General features: G+C 42.1%; 1 protein-coding gene across 6 annotated transcripts in view; it reads left to right on the top strand.

Moving 5' to 3' along the window:
• LOC139761487 (uncharacterized) overlaps positions 1-16409 on the top strand; it is a 67851-nt gene that overhangs the window by 35213 nt on the left and 16229 nt on the right. For 5 of the 6 annotated variants that reach the window (XR_011715525.1, XR_011715526.1, XR_011715527.1 and 2 more), the window contains exons 5-6: positions 444-740; positions 6542-6752. Coding sequence is in view for 2 of the 6 variants with exons in the window: in XM_071685747.1 (XP_071541848.1) it covers positions 444-740; positions 6542-6752 (508 nt within the window). In the remaining 4 variants the exon portion in view is untranslated. Of the gene's footprint in view, positions 1-443; positions 741-6541; positions 6753-16409 lie in introns of those variants that run through there. The other variant, XR_011715528.1, reaches the window with a different exon arrangement.

Genomic DNA, 16409 nt, shown 5'->3' with positions numbered 1-16409 from the left:
ATTAAGAACAGAGGAGTGAGCCTTAGAGGGTATATCCTCACTTGGCCCACCTATCCGGTCCTTCTTTTGGAAAATCATAAACGGTTGGGGAGGAATTCCAGCACCCCGCTCCCTCCCCTTTTAGTTGCCTTCTACGACACGCAAGAAATACATGGGTAGTATTCTTTCTCCCCTATCCCCAGGGATAGATAATGTATATATGTGTGTGTGTATATGAGTGGATGGGCCATTCTTTGTCTGTTTCCTGTCGCTACCTCGCTGATGCAGGAAACAGCGATTATGTATGATAATAATAAGTAATATCATGCATCATAAGAGACTGATTAGTATCTTGTAGGCAGTTCAAATTTAACATTCTTTTAGGTTCATGAAGTATGTCATTCATTTTGGCAGTTGATATATTCTGTCAGTAATAAAACCCTTTCTTTTTTCTTTTCCTGCAGGTGCTTGGACAATTGGATAAAAAGTTTATAGCTTGTAGCATCATATACCCATCTGACAATTCTCATGAGTGTAAACCCAGCAGGTTGGTTGTTCTTTTTGACCAGCATGCTGTTCATGAGAGAGTTCGCCTGGAGTCCATCATACAAGAGAATTTTGAAACTCGAGACAGTGGGGAATCTGTAATTCGCAGCTCGAGTATTACCCCTCCACTTGAAATTTTACTTCCAGAAGATGAAGTAAGACTGATGATGGCATATTCTAATGCATTTTTTAAGCGAGGCCTTCATTTCTCTCAGGTAACATTTCTAAATATAGTAAAAATTCCTTATTACTCTTATGACCTTCATCTCATTATAAGTAAGAGATTGTTATTTCTTAGAGATAAGAGGTAATCTAGTAAATAAAAGGGTTTTACAAGTGATTTAAGGATTGCTGTTAATGGCAAATATTGTGTGAATGTATCTTTCTAATTATATTTTTTTCATGTTTAATGCACCAGTCACAGACAAAAGTCCCCATCAAGGCAGAGCCCTTATTGAAGTATAGAGGGAATTATTAAATGGAAAAAGAAAAGACAAGGGAAAGTATTCATGAATTTTTGAGAATGTTAAAATTCTGTCTTTTGAAATGTGCCAAGTCATGATTAGTGGGAAAGACATGAGAAGGTAGTGGATTCCAAACCTGAAACTTGTAGGGAAAGAAGCAGTTGTCAAAATAGCCCACCCTTGAGTTGCTGATGGCCACACAGTAATCGTGTGATGCAGCAGCTTGCTGAGTATTGCATGGTCTAGCTGGTGCTTTGAGCACACAAGCAGCCAGCTCTTAGGAGGAAAAACCAAAGTAATACATACAGTTTCCCCTTTTAGAAAGTTAAAATATAAGGAAGGGAGGGTTTCTAGCCCCCCGCTCCCGTCCCCTTTAGTCGCCTTCTTCGACATGCAGGGAATGCGTGGGAAGTATTCTTTCTCCCCCTATCCCCATGGATAGGATATGTATATACACTCATCTTTATCCCCTTTGCCTTTGTACAATGGCACTATGCATGCATTCAGCCACTTCTCAGGCACTTCACCATGAGCCATACATACATTAAATATCCTTACCAACCACTCAACAACACAGTCACCCCCTTTTTTTAATAAATTCCACTACAGTACCATCCAAACCCGCTGCCTTGCTGGCTTTCGTCTTACGCAAAGCTTTCACCACCTCTTCTCTGTTTACCAAATCGTTCTCCCTAACCCTCTCACTTTGCACACCATTGATCTGCCACTGTATCATCTAACACATTCAACAAACCCTCAAAATACTCACTCCATCTCTTTCTCACATCACCACTACTTGTTATTGCCTCCCCATTAACCCCCTTCACCGATGTTTACTTTTGTTCTCTTGTCTTATGCACTTTATTTACCTCCTTCCAAAACATCTTTTTTATTCTCCCTAAAATTCAATAATACTCTCTCACCCCAACTTTCATTTGCCCTCTTTTTCACCTCTTGCACCTTTCTCTTGACCGCCTGTCTCTTTCTTTTATACGTCTCCCACTCAATTGCATTTTTTCCCTGCAAAAGTCATCCAGACACCTCTCTTTTCTCTTTCAGTAATAATTTTACTTCTTCATCCCACCACTCACTACCCTTTCAAATCTGCCCACCTCACACGCTTCTCATGCCACAAGCATCTTTTGCGCAAGCCATTCCTGCTTCCCTAAATACATCCCATTCCTCCCCCACTCCCCTTACGTCCTTTGCTTTCACCTTTTTTCATTCTGCACTCAGTCTCTCCTGGTACTTCCTTATACAAGTCTCCTTCCCAAGGTCACTTACTCTCACCACTCTCTTCACCCCAACATTCTCTCTTTTCTGAAAACCTCTACAAATATTCACCTTCTCTTCCACAAGATAATTATACTTAGTCGCTGTCTCCCACATTAGCAAGGCAGCGCAAGGAAACAGACGAATAAATGGCCTAACCCACTCACTTACACATGTATATACATACATGCCCAGACACGCACATATACATTTTAACGTATACATGCATATACATACAAAGATATATACATATGTACACATGTATTCATACTTGCTGCCTTCATCCATTCCCATCACCACCTCGCCACACATGAAATGGCACCCCCTCCCCACGCGTGTGTGCGAGGTAGTACTTGGAAAAGACTACAAAGGCTGAATTTGTTCACACTCAGTCTCTAGCTGTCATGTGTAATGCAATGAAACCACAGCTCCCTTTCCACATCTAGGCCCCATAGAACTTTCCATGGTTTACCCCAGAAGCTTCACATGCCCTGGTTCAATCCATTGACAGCTCATCGACCATGGTATACCACATTGTTCCAATTCACTCTATTCCTTTCACGCCTTTCACCCTCCTGTATGTTCAGGCCCTGATCGCTCAAAGTTTTTTTCACTCCATCCTTCCACCTCCAGTTTGGTCTCCCACTTCTCCTCGTTACCTCCTCCTCTGACACATATATCGTCTTTGTCAATCTTTCCTCACTCATTCTTTCCATGTGCCCAAACCATTTCAAAACACCTTCTTCTGCTCTCTCAACCACACTCTTTTTATTACTACACATCTCTCTTGCTCTTTCATTACTTACCCGATCAAACCACCTCACACCACATATTGTCCTCAAACATCTCATTTCCAACACATCTACCCTCCTCTGCACAACCCTATCTATAGCCCATACCTTGCAACCATATAACATTGTTGGAACCACTATTCTTTCAAACACCCATTTTTACTCTCCGAGATAACGCTCTCGCCTTCCACATGTTCTTTAACGCTCCCAGAACCTTTGCCCCCTCCCCCACCCTGTGACTCACTTCTGCATCCATAGTTCCATGTGGTATACCAGGGTCGACATGCTGTCAGTGGATTGAACCAGTGCATGTGAAGCATCTGGTATGGGCCATGGAAAGTTTGTGGGGCCTGGCTCTGGACAGGGAGCTGTGGTTTTGGTGCATTGCACATGACAACTAGAGACTGACTGTGAATGAATGTGGCCTTTGTTGTCTTTTCCTAGCACTACCTCGCACGCATGCAGGGGAGGGGGGTGCCATTTCGTGTGGCAGGATGGTGACAGGAATAGATGAAGGCAGCATATGTGAATATGTACGTGTATATGTGTATATGTCTGTGTATGTATATGTATGTATACGTTGAAATGTGTAGGTATGTATATGTGCGTGTGTGGGCATTTTTGTACATACATGTTTATGTGGGTGGGATAGGCCATTCTTTCGTCTATTTCCTTGCGCTACCTTGCTAACACGGGAGACAGCAACAAAGTATGATAAAAAAATAAATGAATATTTTTATTTTTTATTATACTTTGTCACCGTCTCCCATGTTAGCGAGATAGCACAAGGAAAGACGAAAAAATGGCACAACCCACCCCACATACACATGTATGTATATAAACACCCACACACGCACATATATATACACAGACATATGCATATATTCTCATGTACATATTCATACATGCTGCCTTCATCCATTCCTGCTGCCACCCCGCCACACATCTAATGGCACCCCCCCCTCCCTGCATGCGCGTGAGGTAGCACTAGGAATAGACGACAAAGGCTACATTTGTTCACACTCAGTCACCAGCTTTCATGTGTAATGCACTGAAACCACAGCTCCCTTTACACATCCAAGCCCCACAAAACTTTCCATGGTTTACCCCAGATGCTTCACTTGCCCTGGTTCAATCCATTGACAGCACATCGACCCTAGTATACCACATCGTTCCAATTCACTCAATTCCTTGCACGCCTTTCACCCTCCTGTATGTTCAGGCCCTGATCGCTCAAGATTTTTTTCACTCCATCCTTTCACCTCCAATTTGGTCTCCCACTTCTCCCTGTTCCCTACACCTTTGACACATATATCCTCTTTATCAATCTTTCCCCACTCATTCTCTTCATGTGACCAAACCATATCAATACACCCTTTTCTGCTCTCTCAACCACACTCTTTTTATTACCACACATCTCTCTTACCCTTTCATCACTTACTCGATTGTACCACCTCACACCACATATTGTCCTCAAACATCTCATTTTCAACACATCCACCCTCCTCCGTGCAACCCTATCTATAGCCCATGCCTCACAACTATATAACATTGTTGGAACCACTATTCCTTCAAACATAACCCATTTTCACTCTCCGAGATAATGTTCTCGCCTTCCACACATTCTTCAACATTCCCAGAATCTTTGCCCCCTCCCTCACCCTGTGACTCACTTCTGCTTACATGGTTCCATCCCCTGCCAAATCCACTGTGACAATATCATCTCAGCTGCATTTTCCTCAGATCACAACCATACATGAGCATGAATTATTATTGTTATTAGACCATTACAGTGTAAAGATGCATCTTGCCCCATGTACAAGTATACAGTAGGAGGACATTCTTGTGGGGCCCTTGAATGCAGTATTTCATGTATGTATCATTTCACCGTGACAAAGTAAGGTGTAATAAGAGCACTGGTTGTCTACCCCTTGAGGGGTACTCTAGTTTTACTGGAGTAGCCAAGTCTCATCCCACCTACTCATGGTGACCTCATCAGTACATCCCATAGGGTAGAACTGAAGGGGGAGGCATTTCCCAGTTACATCAGGGCAATAGTTTTAGATTTGGACAGACAGTTGAGGTGTACTGCTACTTTTAGTTTTGACAATATTTGAGCCTACTGCCTCTGGAAACACTGCGCTGGAGTTGCCTTCTGCCGGTGACCTGTCAAGGGTGAGGCACAAAAGACTAAGAAGCAGCACTGGAATCTACCAGTTTTAGTTAGGCTATTGAGAGAATTCTGTGCAGTGTGACAGAACAATTAGGAAAGTATGTGGTTTGTCAGATGGGAGGTTTTCAAATGTGCATGTTATTCAGGATCAATTCATATTAGTAAAAATGGAGATTTCAGATAAAACCATAGACATAAAGGCTGATGATTCAGCCCTGCAAGAATTAGCTGACAATGGGGTTGCACCAAATTTAAGAACATAGATGAAGCAGGAAGTACATATAGGTAAATCATGGGTTTTTTTTGGGCTGGAAGAAGACCACATTCCAGCTATAGAGGGAAGATGGAGATGAAAGAAATATATGTTTTGAATTTTGAAAAGTCTTTTTTCTCATAGGTGATGTCTCAAGAGTGTGAGAGATATCCTCTTCAGGAATGAATATTGGTGTTAGGAACTTCTAACTCTATCTTGTGGGGAACATTAGTTTTTCCCACCCTTTACTATCATTTCAAAAGATAAAAGAAGCTCACTTATTCCAGACATTCCCTCAGCCAAATGGAGGTCACCATAGTCATCAATTCAAGAGTGGTCAGAGTTGGCTATTTGCAAAAAATGTAAGAGATGGTAAAGCAGGGCAAAGAGACCAGGAAAGGAAGCATATGGGTAACGACGTCAAAGAGAAAAGGCTCTTAAAAACTCAAAACCTACATTTATATCTGTAGTTTGTCCCATGAGTGTGAGATTATACTCACATAAAGAATGAGGGTTTAGAAGAAACCCTGATGAGAAGAATAACCCCAAAGATAAATAGGTATCTTCATCGATGAATTGGAGATGCTCTGATATCTTGTTTCTCCAGAAGGAGGAATCCATAGAGCACAGTGCCTAAATTAAGATACTGTTAGATGAAGTTGAAAGGCAAGTGCCAAAGACCCCTTAGTTGGCTTTATTTTGTTATTATTTAGATGCAAGAGTGGACAGTGTGGTAGTTGAGATTATAGCTGGGGACATGGTGTTCCTATGTCTCTTGGCTTGTTTGAAGTTGGAGGTGAGTTGTTTTCAAAGATCTGGAACTTAAAATGAGACAAAAATTGAGATATTTGGGGCTGGAAATTTTTCCCTTAAGTATTTACTGTTATTCTCAAAAATACAGTGTCTTTTGGAAGAGAAAAAATTTCTTTCTAATTGCCAGTACTAGCTGTCTTCGGCTCTTTGGCTTAGTGTGGACAATCAAGTGCTTTGCACAGTATATATTGCAAAGTGAAAGTTCTGTATTTCTGATAAATTCTTCACAAAAGATTTTCTGTACTTTCAGATAAGTTCATCCAAGGTTAGCTTTCACTCAATTCCAAGCTGCTTAGTAGCAAGTGAAGCAAATGAGGCACGTCAGAAACGATACCAAACGGCAGGTACTATTGTTGAGAGCATTATCCGTGATATGTGCTGCACGCTTCATCAGACAGCAGGCATAATAGGAGTTATGCCAAAACCTCTCATATATGTACTTAATAGTCAGGCATGTAGAGGTAAGTTATAGTTGTGTTCTTGACGTTATTGATGATTCTCTTATTGACACTGTTGGTAATTCTCATATATGTACTTAATAGCCAGGCATATAGAGGTAAGTTAAGTTGATAGTTCTTATAAAGAAAGCTTGAATTTTATAGTATATATAGTATATATATTGGAGGTGGAAAGATGAAGTGAAAAAGATTTTGTGTGATCGGGGCCTGAACATGCAGGAGGGTGAAAGGAGGGCAAGGAATAGAGTGAATTGGAGCGATATGGTATACCGGGGTTAACGTGCTGTCAGTGGATTGAATCAAGGCATGTGAAGCGTCTGGGGTAAACCATGGAAAGCTGTGTAGGTATGTATATTTGCGTGTGTGGACGTATGTATATACATGTGTATGGGGGGGTTGGGCCATTTCTTTCGTCTGTTTCCTTGCGCTACCTCGCAAACGCGGGAGACAGCGACAAAGTAAAAAAAAAAAAAAAAATATATATAAAAAAAATATATATATATAGGGGATAGGGGATAGGGGAGAAAGAATACTTCCCACGTATTCCCTGCGTGTCGTAGAAGGCGACTAAAAGGGAAGGGAGCGGGGGGCTGGAAATCCTCCCCTCTCGTTTTTTTTTTTTTTTTTTTTTTTTAATTTTCCAAAAGAAGGAACAGAGAAGAGGGCCAGGTGAGGATATTCCCTCAAAGGCCCAGTCCTCTGTTCTTAACGCTACCTCGCTATCGCGGGAAATAGCGAATAGTATGAAGAAGAAGAAGATATATATATATATATATATATATATATTTTTTTTTTTTTTTTGGTTTGTCGCTGTCTCCCGCGTTTGCGAGGTAGCGCAAGGAAACAGACGAAAGAAATGGCCCAACCCCCCCCATACACATGTATATACATACGTCCACACACGCAAATATACATACCTACACAGCTTTCCATGGTTTACCCCAGACGCTTCACATGCCTTGATTCAATCCACTGACAGCACGTCAACCCCGGTATACCACATCGCTCCAATTCACTCTATTCCTTGCCCCCCTTTCACCCTCCTGCATGTTCAGGCCCCGATCACACAAAATCTTTTTCACTCCATCTTTCCACCTCCAATTTGGTCTCCCTCTTCTCCTCGTTCCCTCCACCTCCGACACATATATCCTCTTGGTCAATCTTTCCTCACTCATTCTCTCCATATATATATATATATGTATGATAGAGTTGATAGAGATGCTCTGTGGAAGGTATTAAGAATATATGGTGTGGGAGGTAAGTTGTTAGAAGCAGTGAAAAGTTTTTATCGAAGATGTAAGGCATGTGTACGTGTAGGAAGAGAGGAAAGTGATTGGTTCTCAGTGAATGTAGGTTTGCGGCAGGGGTGTGTGATGTCTTCATGGTTGTTTAATTTGTTTATGGATGGGGTTGTTAGGGAGGTGAATGCAAGAGTTTTGGAAAGAGGGGCAAGTATGAAGTCTGTTGGGGTGAGAGAGCTTGGGAAGTGAGTCAGTTGTTGTTCGCTGATGATACAGCGCTGGTGGCTGATTGATGTGAGAAACTGCAGAAGCTGGTGACTGAGTTTGGTAAAGTGTGTGAAAGAAGAAAGTTAAGAGTAAATGTGAATAAGAGCAAGGTTATTAGGTACAGTAGGGTTAAGGGTCAAGTCAATTGGGAGGTGAGTTTGAATGGAGAAAAACCGGAGGAAGTGAAGTGTTTTAGATATCTGGGAGTGGATCTGGCAGCGGATGGAACCATGGAAGCGGAAGTGGATCATAGGGTGGGGGAGGGGGCGAAAATTCTGGGAGCCTTGAAGAATGTGTGGAAGTCGAGAACATTATCTCGGAAAGCAAAAATGGGTATGTTTGAAGGAATAGTGGTTCCAACAATGTTGTATGGTTGCAAGGCGTGGGCTATGGATAGAGTTGTGCGCAGGAGGATGGATGTGCTGGAAATGAGATGTTTGAGGACAATGTGTGGTGTGAGGTGGTTTGATCGAGTAAGTAACGTAAGGGTAAGAGAGATGTGTGGAAATAAAAGGAGCGTGGTTGAGAGAGCAGAAGAGGGTGTTTTGAAATGGTTTGGGCACATGGAGAGAATGAGTGAGGAAAGATTGACCAAGAGGATATATGTGTCGGAGGTGGAGGGAATGAGGAGAGGAGGGAGACCAAATTTTAGGTGGAAAGATGGAGTGAAAAAGATTTTGTGTGATCGGGGCCTGAACATGCAGGAGGGTGAAAGGAGGGCAAGGAATAGAGTGAATTGGAGCGATGTGGTATACCGGGGTTGACATGCTGTCAGTGGATTGAATCAGGGCATGTGAAGCGTCTGGGGTAAACCACGGAAAGCTGTGTAGGTATGTATATTTGCGTGTGTGGACGTATGTATATACATGTGTATGGGGGTGGGTTGGGCCATTTCTTTCGTCTGTTTCCTTGCGCTACCTCGCAAACGCGGGAGACCGGCAAAAAAAAATATATATATATATATATATATATATATATATATATATATATATATATATATATATATATATCCCTGGGGATAGGGGAGAAAGAATACTTCCCACGTATTCCCTGCGTGTCGTAGAAGGCGACTAAAAGGGGAGGGAGCGGGTGGCTGGAAATCCTCCCCTTTCTTGTTTTTTTTTAATTTTTCCAAAAGAAGCAACAGAGAAGGGGGTCAGGTGAGGATATTCCCTCTAAGGCCCAGTTCTCTGTTCTTAACGCTACCTCGCTAACGCGGGAAATGGCAAATAGTATGAAAAAAAAAAAAAAAATATATATATATATATATATATATTTTTTTTTTTTTTTTTTTTTTTTTTATACTTTGTCGCTGTCTCCCGCGTTTGCGAGGTAGCGCAAGGAAACAGACGAAAGAAATGGCCCAACCCCCCCCCCCATACACATGTACATACACACGTCCACACACGCAAATATACATACCTACACAGCTTTCCATGGTTTACCCCAGACGCTTCACATGCCTTGATTCAATCCACTGACAGCACGTCAAACCCTGTATACCACATCGCTCCAATTCACTCTATTCCTTGCCCTCCTTTCACCCTCCTGCATGTTCAGGCCCCGATCACACAAAATCTTTTTCACTCCATCTTTCCACCTCCAATTTGGTCTCCCTCTTCTCCTCGTTCCCTCCACCTCCGACACATATATCCTCTTGGTCAATCTTTCCTCACTCATTCTCTCCATGTGCCCAAACCATTTCAAAACACCCTCTTCTGCTCTCTCAACCACGCTCTTTTTATTTCCACACATCTCTCTTACCCTTACGTTACTTACTCGATCAAACCACCTCACACCACACATTGTCCTCAAACATCTCATTTCCAGCACATCCATCCTCCTGCGCACAACTCTATCCATAGCCCACGCCTCGCAACCATACAACATTGTTGGAACCACTATTCCTTCAAACATACCCATTTTTGCTTTCCGAGATAATGTTCTCGACTTCCACACATTTTTCAAGGCTCCCAAAATTTTCGCCCCCTCCCCCACCCTATGAACCACTTCCGCTTCCATGGTTCCATCCGCTGACAGATCCACTCCCAGATATCTAAAACACTTCACTTCCTCCAGTTTTTCTCCATTCAAACTCACCTCCCAATTGACTTGACCCTCAACCCTACTGTACCTAATAACCTTGCTCTTATTCACATTTACTCTTAACTTTCTTCTTCCACACACTTTACCAAACTCAGTCACCAGCTTCTGCAGTTTCTCACATGAATCAGCCACCAGCGCTGTATCATCAGCGAACAACATATATATATATATATATATATATATATATATATATATATATATATATATATATTTTTTTTTTTTTTTTTTTTTTTTTTCCATACATGTTTGCTGTTTCCCACACAAAGTGAAAGAAGGCTTCATTATGGTTCATTTTTTAGTTTTCTTTCAAACTATTCGCCATTTCCTGCATTAGCGAGGTAGCGTTAAGAACAGAGGACTGGGCCTTTGAGGGAATATCCTCACCTGGCCCCCTTCTCTGTTCCTTCTTTTGGAAAATTAAGAAAAAAACGAGAGGGGAGGATTTCCATCCCCATGCTCTCTCCCCTTTTAGTCGCCTTCTACGATACGCAGGGAATATGTGGGAAGTATTCTTTCTCCCCTATCCCCAGAGATAATTATGGTTCATATAGCAAGAAATAAGCTTCAGAGTAATGTGTGTGAGAAGGACTTGGAAGTTGACATCATTCATACCTTGTCGCCAGAGCCCATTATTAGGAGAATAGGAAAGAAGACAAACTTTTTTCTGGCAAATATCAATCTAGCATTCATGTACAGTGAAATGTCTTTATTCTGGTATTGTGTTGTATGGAAACTCCTATAGTTTGGGAAAAAACAGAATTTGATGGTTCAGCAAAATCTTTATGGCTCAGAAAATTACCTTTGTATCATCAGAAAAGAAGAGTGAATGTTGGGGTGAAGAGGGTGGTGAGAGTAAGTGAGCTTGGGAAGGAGACTTGTGTGAGGAAGTACCAGGAGAGACTGAGTACAAAATGGAAAAAGATGAGAACAATGGAAGTAAGGGGAGTGGGGGAGGAATGGGATGTATTTAGGGAATCAGTGATGGATTGCGCAAAAGATGCTTGTGGCATGAGAAGAGTGGTAGGTGGGTTGATTAGAAAGGGTAGTGAGTGGTGGGATGAAGAAGTAAGAGTATTAGTGAAAGAGAAGAGAGAGGCATTTGGACGATTTTTGCAGGGAAAAAATGAAATTGAGTGGGAGACGTATAAAAGAAAGAGACAGGAGGTCAAGAGAAAGGTGCAAGAGGTGAAAAAAAGGGCAAATGAGAGTTGGGGTGAGAGAGTATCATTAAATTTTAGGGAGAATAAAAAGATGTTCTGGAAGGAGGTAAATAAAGTGCGTAAGACAAGGGAGCAAATGGGAACTTCAGTGAAGGGCGCAAATGGGGAGGTGATAACAAGTAGTGGTGATGTGAGAAGGAGATGGAGTGAGTATTTTGAAGGTTTGTTGAATGTGTTTGATGATAGAGTGGCAGATATAGGGTGTTTTGGTCGAGGTGGTGTGCAAAGTGCGAGGGTTAGGGAAAATGAGTTGGTAAACAGAGAAGAGGTAGTAAAAGCTTTGCGGAAGATGAAAGCCGGCAAGGCAGCAGGTTTGGATGGTATTGCAGTGGAATTTATTAAAAAAGGGGGTGACTGTATTGTTGACTGGTTGGTAAGATTATTTAATGTATGTATGACTCATGGTGAGGTGCCTGAGGATTGGCGGAATGCGTGCATAGTGCCATTGTACAAAGGCAAAGGGGATAAGAGTGAGTGCTCAAATTACAGAGGTATAAGTTTGTTGAGTTATCCCTGGGGATAGGGGAGAAAGAATACTTCCCACGTATTCCCTGCGTGTCGTAGAAGGCGACTAAAAGGGGAGGGAGCGGGGGGCTGGAAATCCTCCCCTCTCGTTTTTTTTTTAATTTTCCAAAAGAAGGAACAGAGAATTGGGCCAGGTGAGGGTATTCCCTCAAGGCCCAGTCCTCTGTTCTCAACGCTACCTCGCTAATGCGGGAAATGGCGAATAGTTTGAAAGAAGAAAAGAAAGAAGTTTGTTGAGTATTCCTGGCAAATTATATGGGAGGGTATTGATTGAGAGGGTGAAGGCATGTACAGAGCATCAGATTGGGGAAGAGCATTGTGGTTTCAGAAGTGGTAGAGGATGTGTGGATCAGGTGTTTGCTTTGAAGAATGTATGTGAGAAATACTTAGAAAAGCAAATGGATTTGTATGTAGCATTTATGGATCTGGAGAAGGCATATGATAGAGTTGATAGAGGTGCTCTGTGGAAGGTATTAAGAATATATGGTGTGGGAGGCAAGTTGTTAGAAGCAGTGAAAAGTTTTTATCGAGGATGTAAGGCATGTGTACGTGTAGGAAGAGAGGAAAGTGATTGGTTCTCAGTGAATGTAGGTTTGCGGCAGGGGTGTGTGATGTCTCCATGGTTGTTTAATTTGTTTATGGATGGGGTTGTTAGGGAGGTGAATGCAAGAGTTTTGGAAAGAGGGGCAAGTATGAAGTCTGTTGGGGATGAGAGAGCTTGGGAAGTGAGTCAGTTGTTGTTCGCTGATGATACAGCGCTGGTGGCTGATTCATGTGAGAAACTGCAGAAGCTGGTGACTGAGTTTGGTAAAGTGTGTGAAAGAAGAAAGTTAAGAGTAAATGTGACTAAGAGCAAGGTTATTAGGTACAGTAGGGTTGAGGGTCAATTCAATTGGGAGGTGAGTTTGAATGGAGAAAAACTGGAGGAAGTGAAGTGTTTTAGATATCTGGGAGTGGATCTGGCAGCGGATGGAACCATGGAAGCGGAAGTGGATCATAGGGTGGGGGAGGGGGCGAAAATTCTGGGAGCCTTGAAGAATGTGTGGAAGTCGAGAACATTATCTCGGAAAGCAAAAATGGGTATGTTTGAAGGAATAGTGGTTCCAACAATGTTGTATGGTCGCGAGGCGTGGACTATGGATAGAGTTGTGCGCAGGAGGATGGATGTGCTGGAAATGAGATGTTTGAGGACAATGTGTGGTGTGAGGTGGTTTGATCGAGTAAGTAACGTAAGGGTAAGAGAGATGTGTGGAAATAAAAAGAGCGTGGTTGAGAGAGCAGAAGAGGGTGTTTTGAAATGGTTTGGTCACATGGAGAGAATGAGTGAGGAAAGATTGACCAAGAGGATATATGTGTCGGAGGTGAAGGGTACGAGGAGAAGAGGGAGACCAAATTGGAGGTGGAAAGATGGAGTGAAAAAGATTTTGTGTGATCGGGGCCTGAACATGCAGGAGGGTGAAAGGAGGGCAAAGAATAGAGTGAATTGGAGCGATGTGGTATACCGGGGTTGACGTGCTGTCAGTGGATTGAATCAAGGCATGTGTATGGGGGTGGGTTGGGCCATTTCTTTCGTCTGTTTCCTTGCGCTACCTCGCAAACGCGGGAGACAGCGACAAAGCAAAAAAAAAAAAAAAAAAAAAAAAATCATCAGGTGCTGTGATTGTTTGGGTTCTCCATGGTCAGCCACTGTATGTGGTGACATATCTTTGCACATGTTTACATTTAAGTACATCCATTCTCAGCTTAATATTTTAAGTAAATTATTGAAAAATGTGATAAAACAAAATACAAAACAATTATTAAGACTAAGAAACTAAGCAGAAATAAAAAATGATATTGTAAGAAACTAAGCAAATATAGAAAATAATATTGTAAGAAACTAAGCAGAAATAGAGAATATTGTTTAATTGGAGAAGAGATCACTTCCTCACAACTTCAGCTGTAGTCATCTGTTGTAACAGCACAAGGACATGCCTGATGTAATGACTTTTGAATGTACATGTACAAGTGTATTCATGTCCACATTACACTTGTCGTTCATGTAATCTATCTATCTCTGTCCCTAACACCCATTCCCTCTGGAAACTCCCATCAAGAGGCAGTCACGACAAAAAGGTCTCCTCTTCCCTGTCCGTACATGCCCAAACCACCTCAAAGTATTACATTTCACTCATTCTACCACTGCACAATTCATTTCCTTTACATTCTCTGCGTTACCACATCTCTCATACACCTCTTCATTTTTTTCTTCATTCCATCTTCTCACACCACATGCTCTTCTCAGATATCTCATTTCCACAGCCTGGATTCTTGGCCTTTGTAACTCATTCCATGTCCATGTTTCGGCTGCATAGGTCAGGGTTAGGAGGACTATGCTCTCCCTTAATCATCTTTTCACTTCCATACTTACACCTCTTCTCTTTATTATTCTATTAAGGGACCCAAAGACTCGTCTATCCTATGCTGCTCTCTCCCTTATCACTCCTTCCATATCACCATACTTACCTGAGACAGCTCCTAAAAACAAAAATTCTCTCATTTCCTGTTTCCAGTCTTTCTCTTACATATCCAAAGCATAATTTAGTACACTTTCTTCTTTCATTCATATAGTTTTACAAAACCTACTTTCACTCTCTTTCCTTTTAAACACCATTGCTCCACTTTTATTTGCATTTACCTACAGTTGCCTAAGCTGTTTCACTAACAGTCTTACTTCATCCCACCACTCACTACCCTTTCTAATCTGCCCACCTACCACCTTTCTCATGCCACAAGCATCTTTTGTGCTAGCCATCACTGCTTCCCTAAATACATCCCATTCCTCCCCCACTCGCCTTACGTCTTTTGCTCTCACCTTTTGCCATTCTACACAATACCTCCTAGTATTTTCTCACACAAGTCTGCTTTCCAAGCTCACTTACTCTCACCACTCTCTTCACCCCAACATTCTCTATTTTTTTATGAAAACCTCTACAAATCTTCATCTTCACCTCCACAAGATAATGATCAGATATCCTTCCAGTTGCACCTCTCAGCACATTAACATCCAAAAGTCTCTCTCACTGTAATCCAATAATGCTCTCTGGCCATCTCTCCTTCTTACATGCGCATACTTATGTATTTCTCTTTTTAAACCAGGTATTCCCAATCGCCAGTTCTTTTCCAGCATACAAATCTACAAGCTCTTCACCATTTCCATTACAACACTGAACACCCCATGTACACCAATTATACCCCCAACTGCCACATTACTCACCTTTGCATTCAAATCACCCATCACTACAACCCGGTCTCTTGCATCAAAGCTGCTAATACACTCACTCAGGTGCTCCCAAAACACTTGCCTTTCATGATCTTTCCTCTCATGCCCAGGTGCATAGGCACCAATAATCACCCATCTCTCTCCATCCACTTTCAGTTTTACCCATATCCATCTAGACTGTACTTTCTTACACTCTATCACATACTCCCACAACTCCTGTTTCAGGAGTAGTGCTACTCCTTCCTTTGCTCTTGTCCTCTCACCAACCCCTGACTTTACTCCCAAGACATTCCCAAACCACTCTTCCCCTTTACCCTTGAGTTTCACTTCACTCAGAGCCAAAACATCCAGGTTCCTTTCCTCAAACATACTACCTTTCTCTCCTTTTTTCTCATCTTAGTTACATCCACACACATTTAGACACCCCAATCTGAGCCTTTGAGGAGGATGAGCACCCCGCATGACTCCTTCTGTTACCCCTTTTAGAATGTATTCCTGCATGTCATAGAAGGCAACTAAAAGGGGAGGGAGTGGGGGTTTGGAAATCCTCCCCTCTCATTTTATGATTTTCCGAAAGAAGGAACAGAGAAGGGGGCCAAGCAAGGATTTCCTTCAAAGGCTCAGTCCTCTGTTCTTAACGCTACCTCACTAATATGGGAAATGGCGAATATTATGAAAAAAAATTATCATTATTATTATTATTAATATTATTTTTATTTTTTTTATTTTGCTTTGTCGCTGACTCCCGCGTTTGCAAGTTAGCGCAAGGAAACAGACGAAAGAAATGGCACAACCCACCCCCATACACAATGTACACATACACACGCCCACACATGCAAATATACATACCTATACATCTCAATGTACACATATATATATACACACACAGACACATACATACATACCCATGCACACAATTCACACTGTCTGCCCCTATTCATTCCCATCGCCACCTCGCCACACATGGAATACCATCCCCCTCCCCCCTCATGTGTGCGAGGTAGCACTAGGAAAAGACAACAAAGGCCCCATTGGTTCA

This window comes from Panulirus ornatus, chromosome 40 (assembly GCF_036320965.1).
Source record: "Panulirus ornatus isolate Po-2019 chromosome 40, ASM3632096v1, whole genome shotgun sequence".
NCBI classification, from domain to species: domain Eukaryota; kingdom Metazoa; phylum Arthropoda; class Malacostraca; order Decapoda; family Palinuridae; genus Panulirus; species Panulirus ornatus.
Note: the sequence above shows the minus strand (reverse complement) of the source record. Positions and strands in the feature narration are given on the sequence as shown.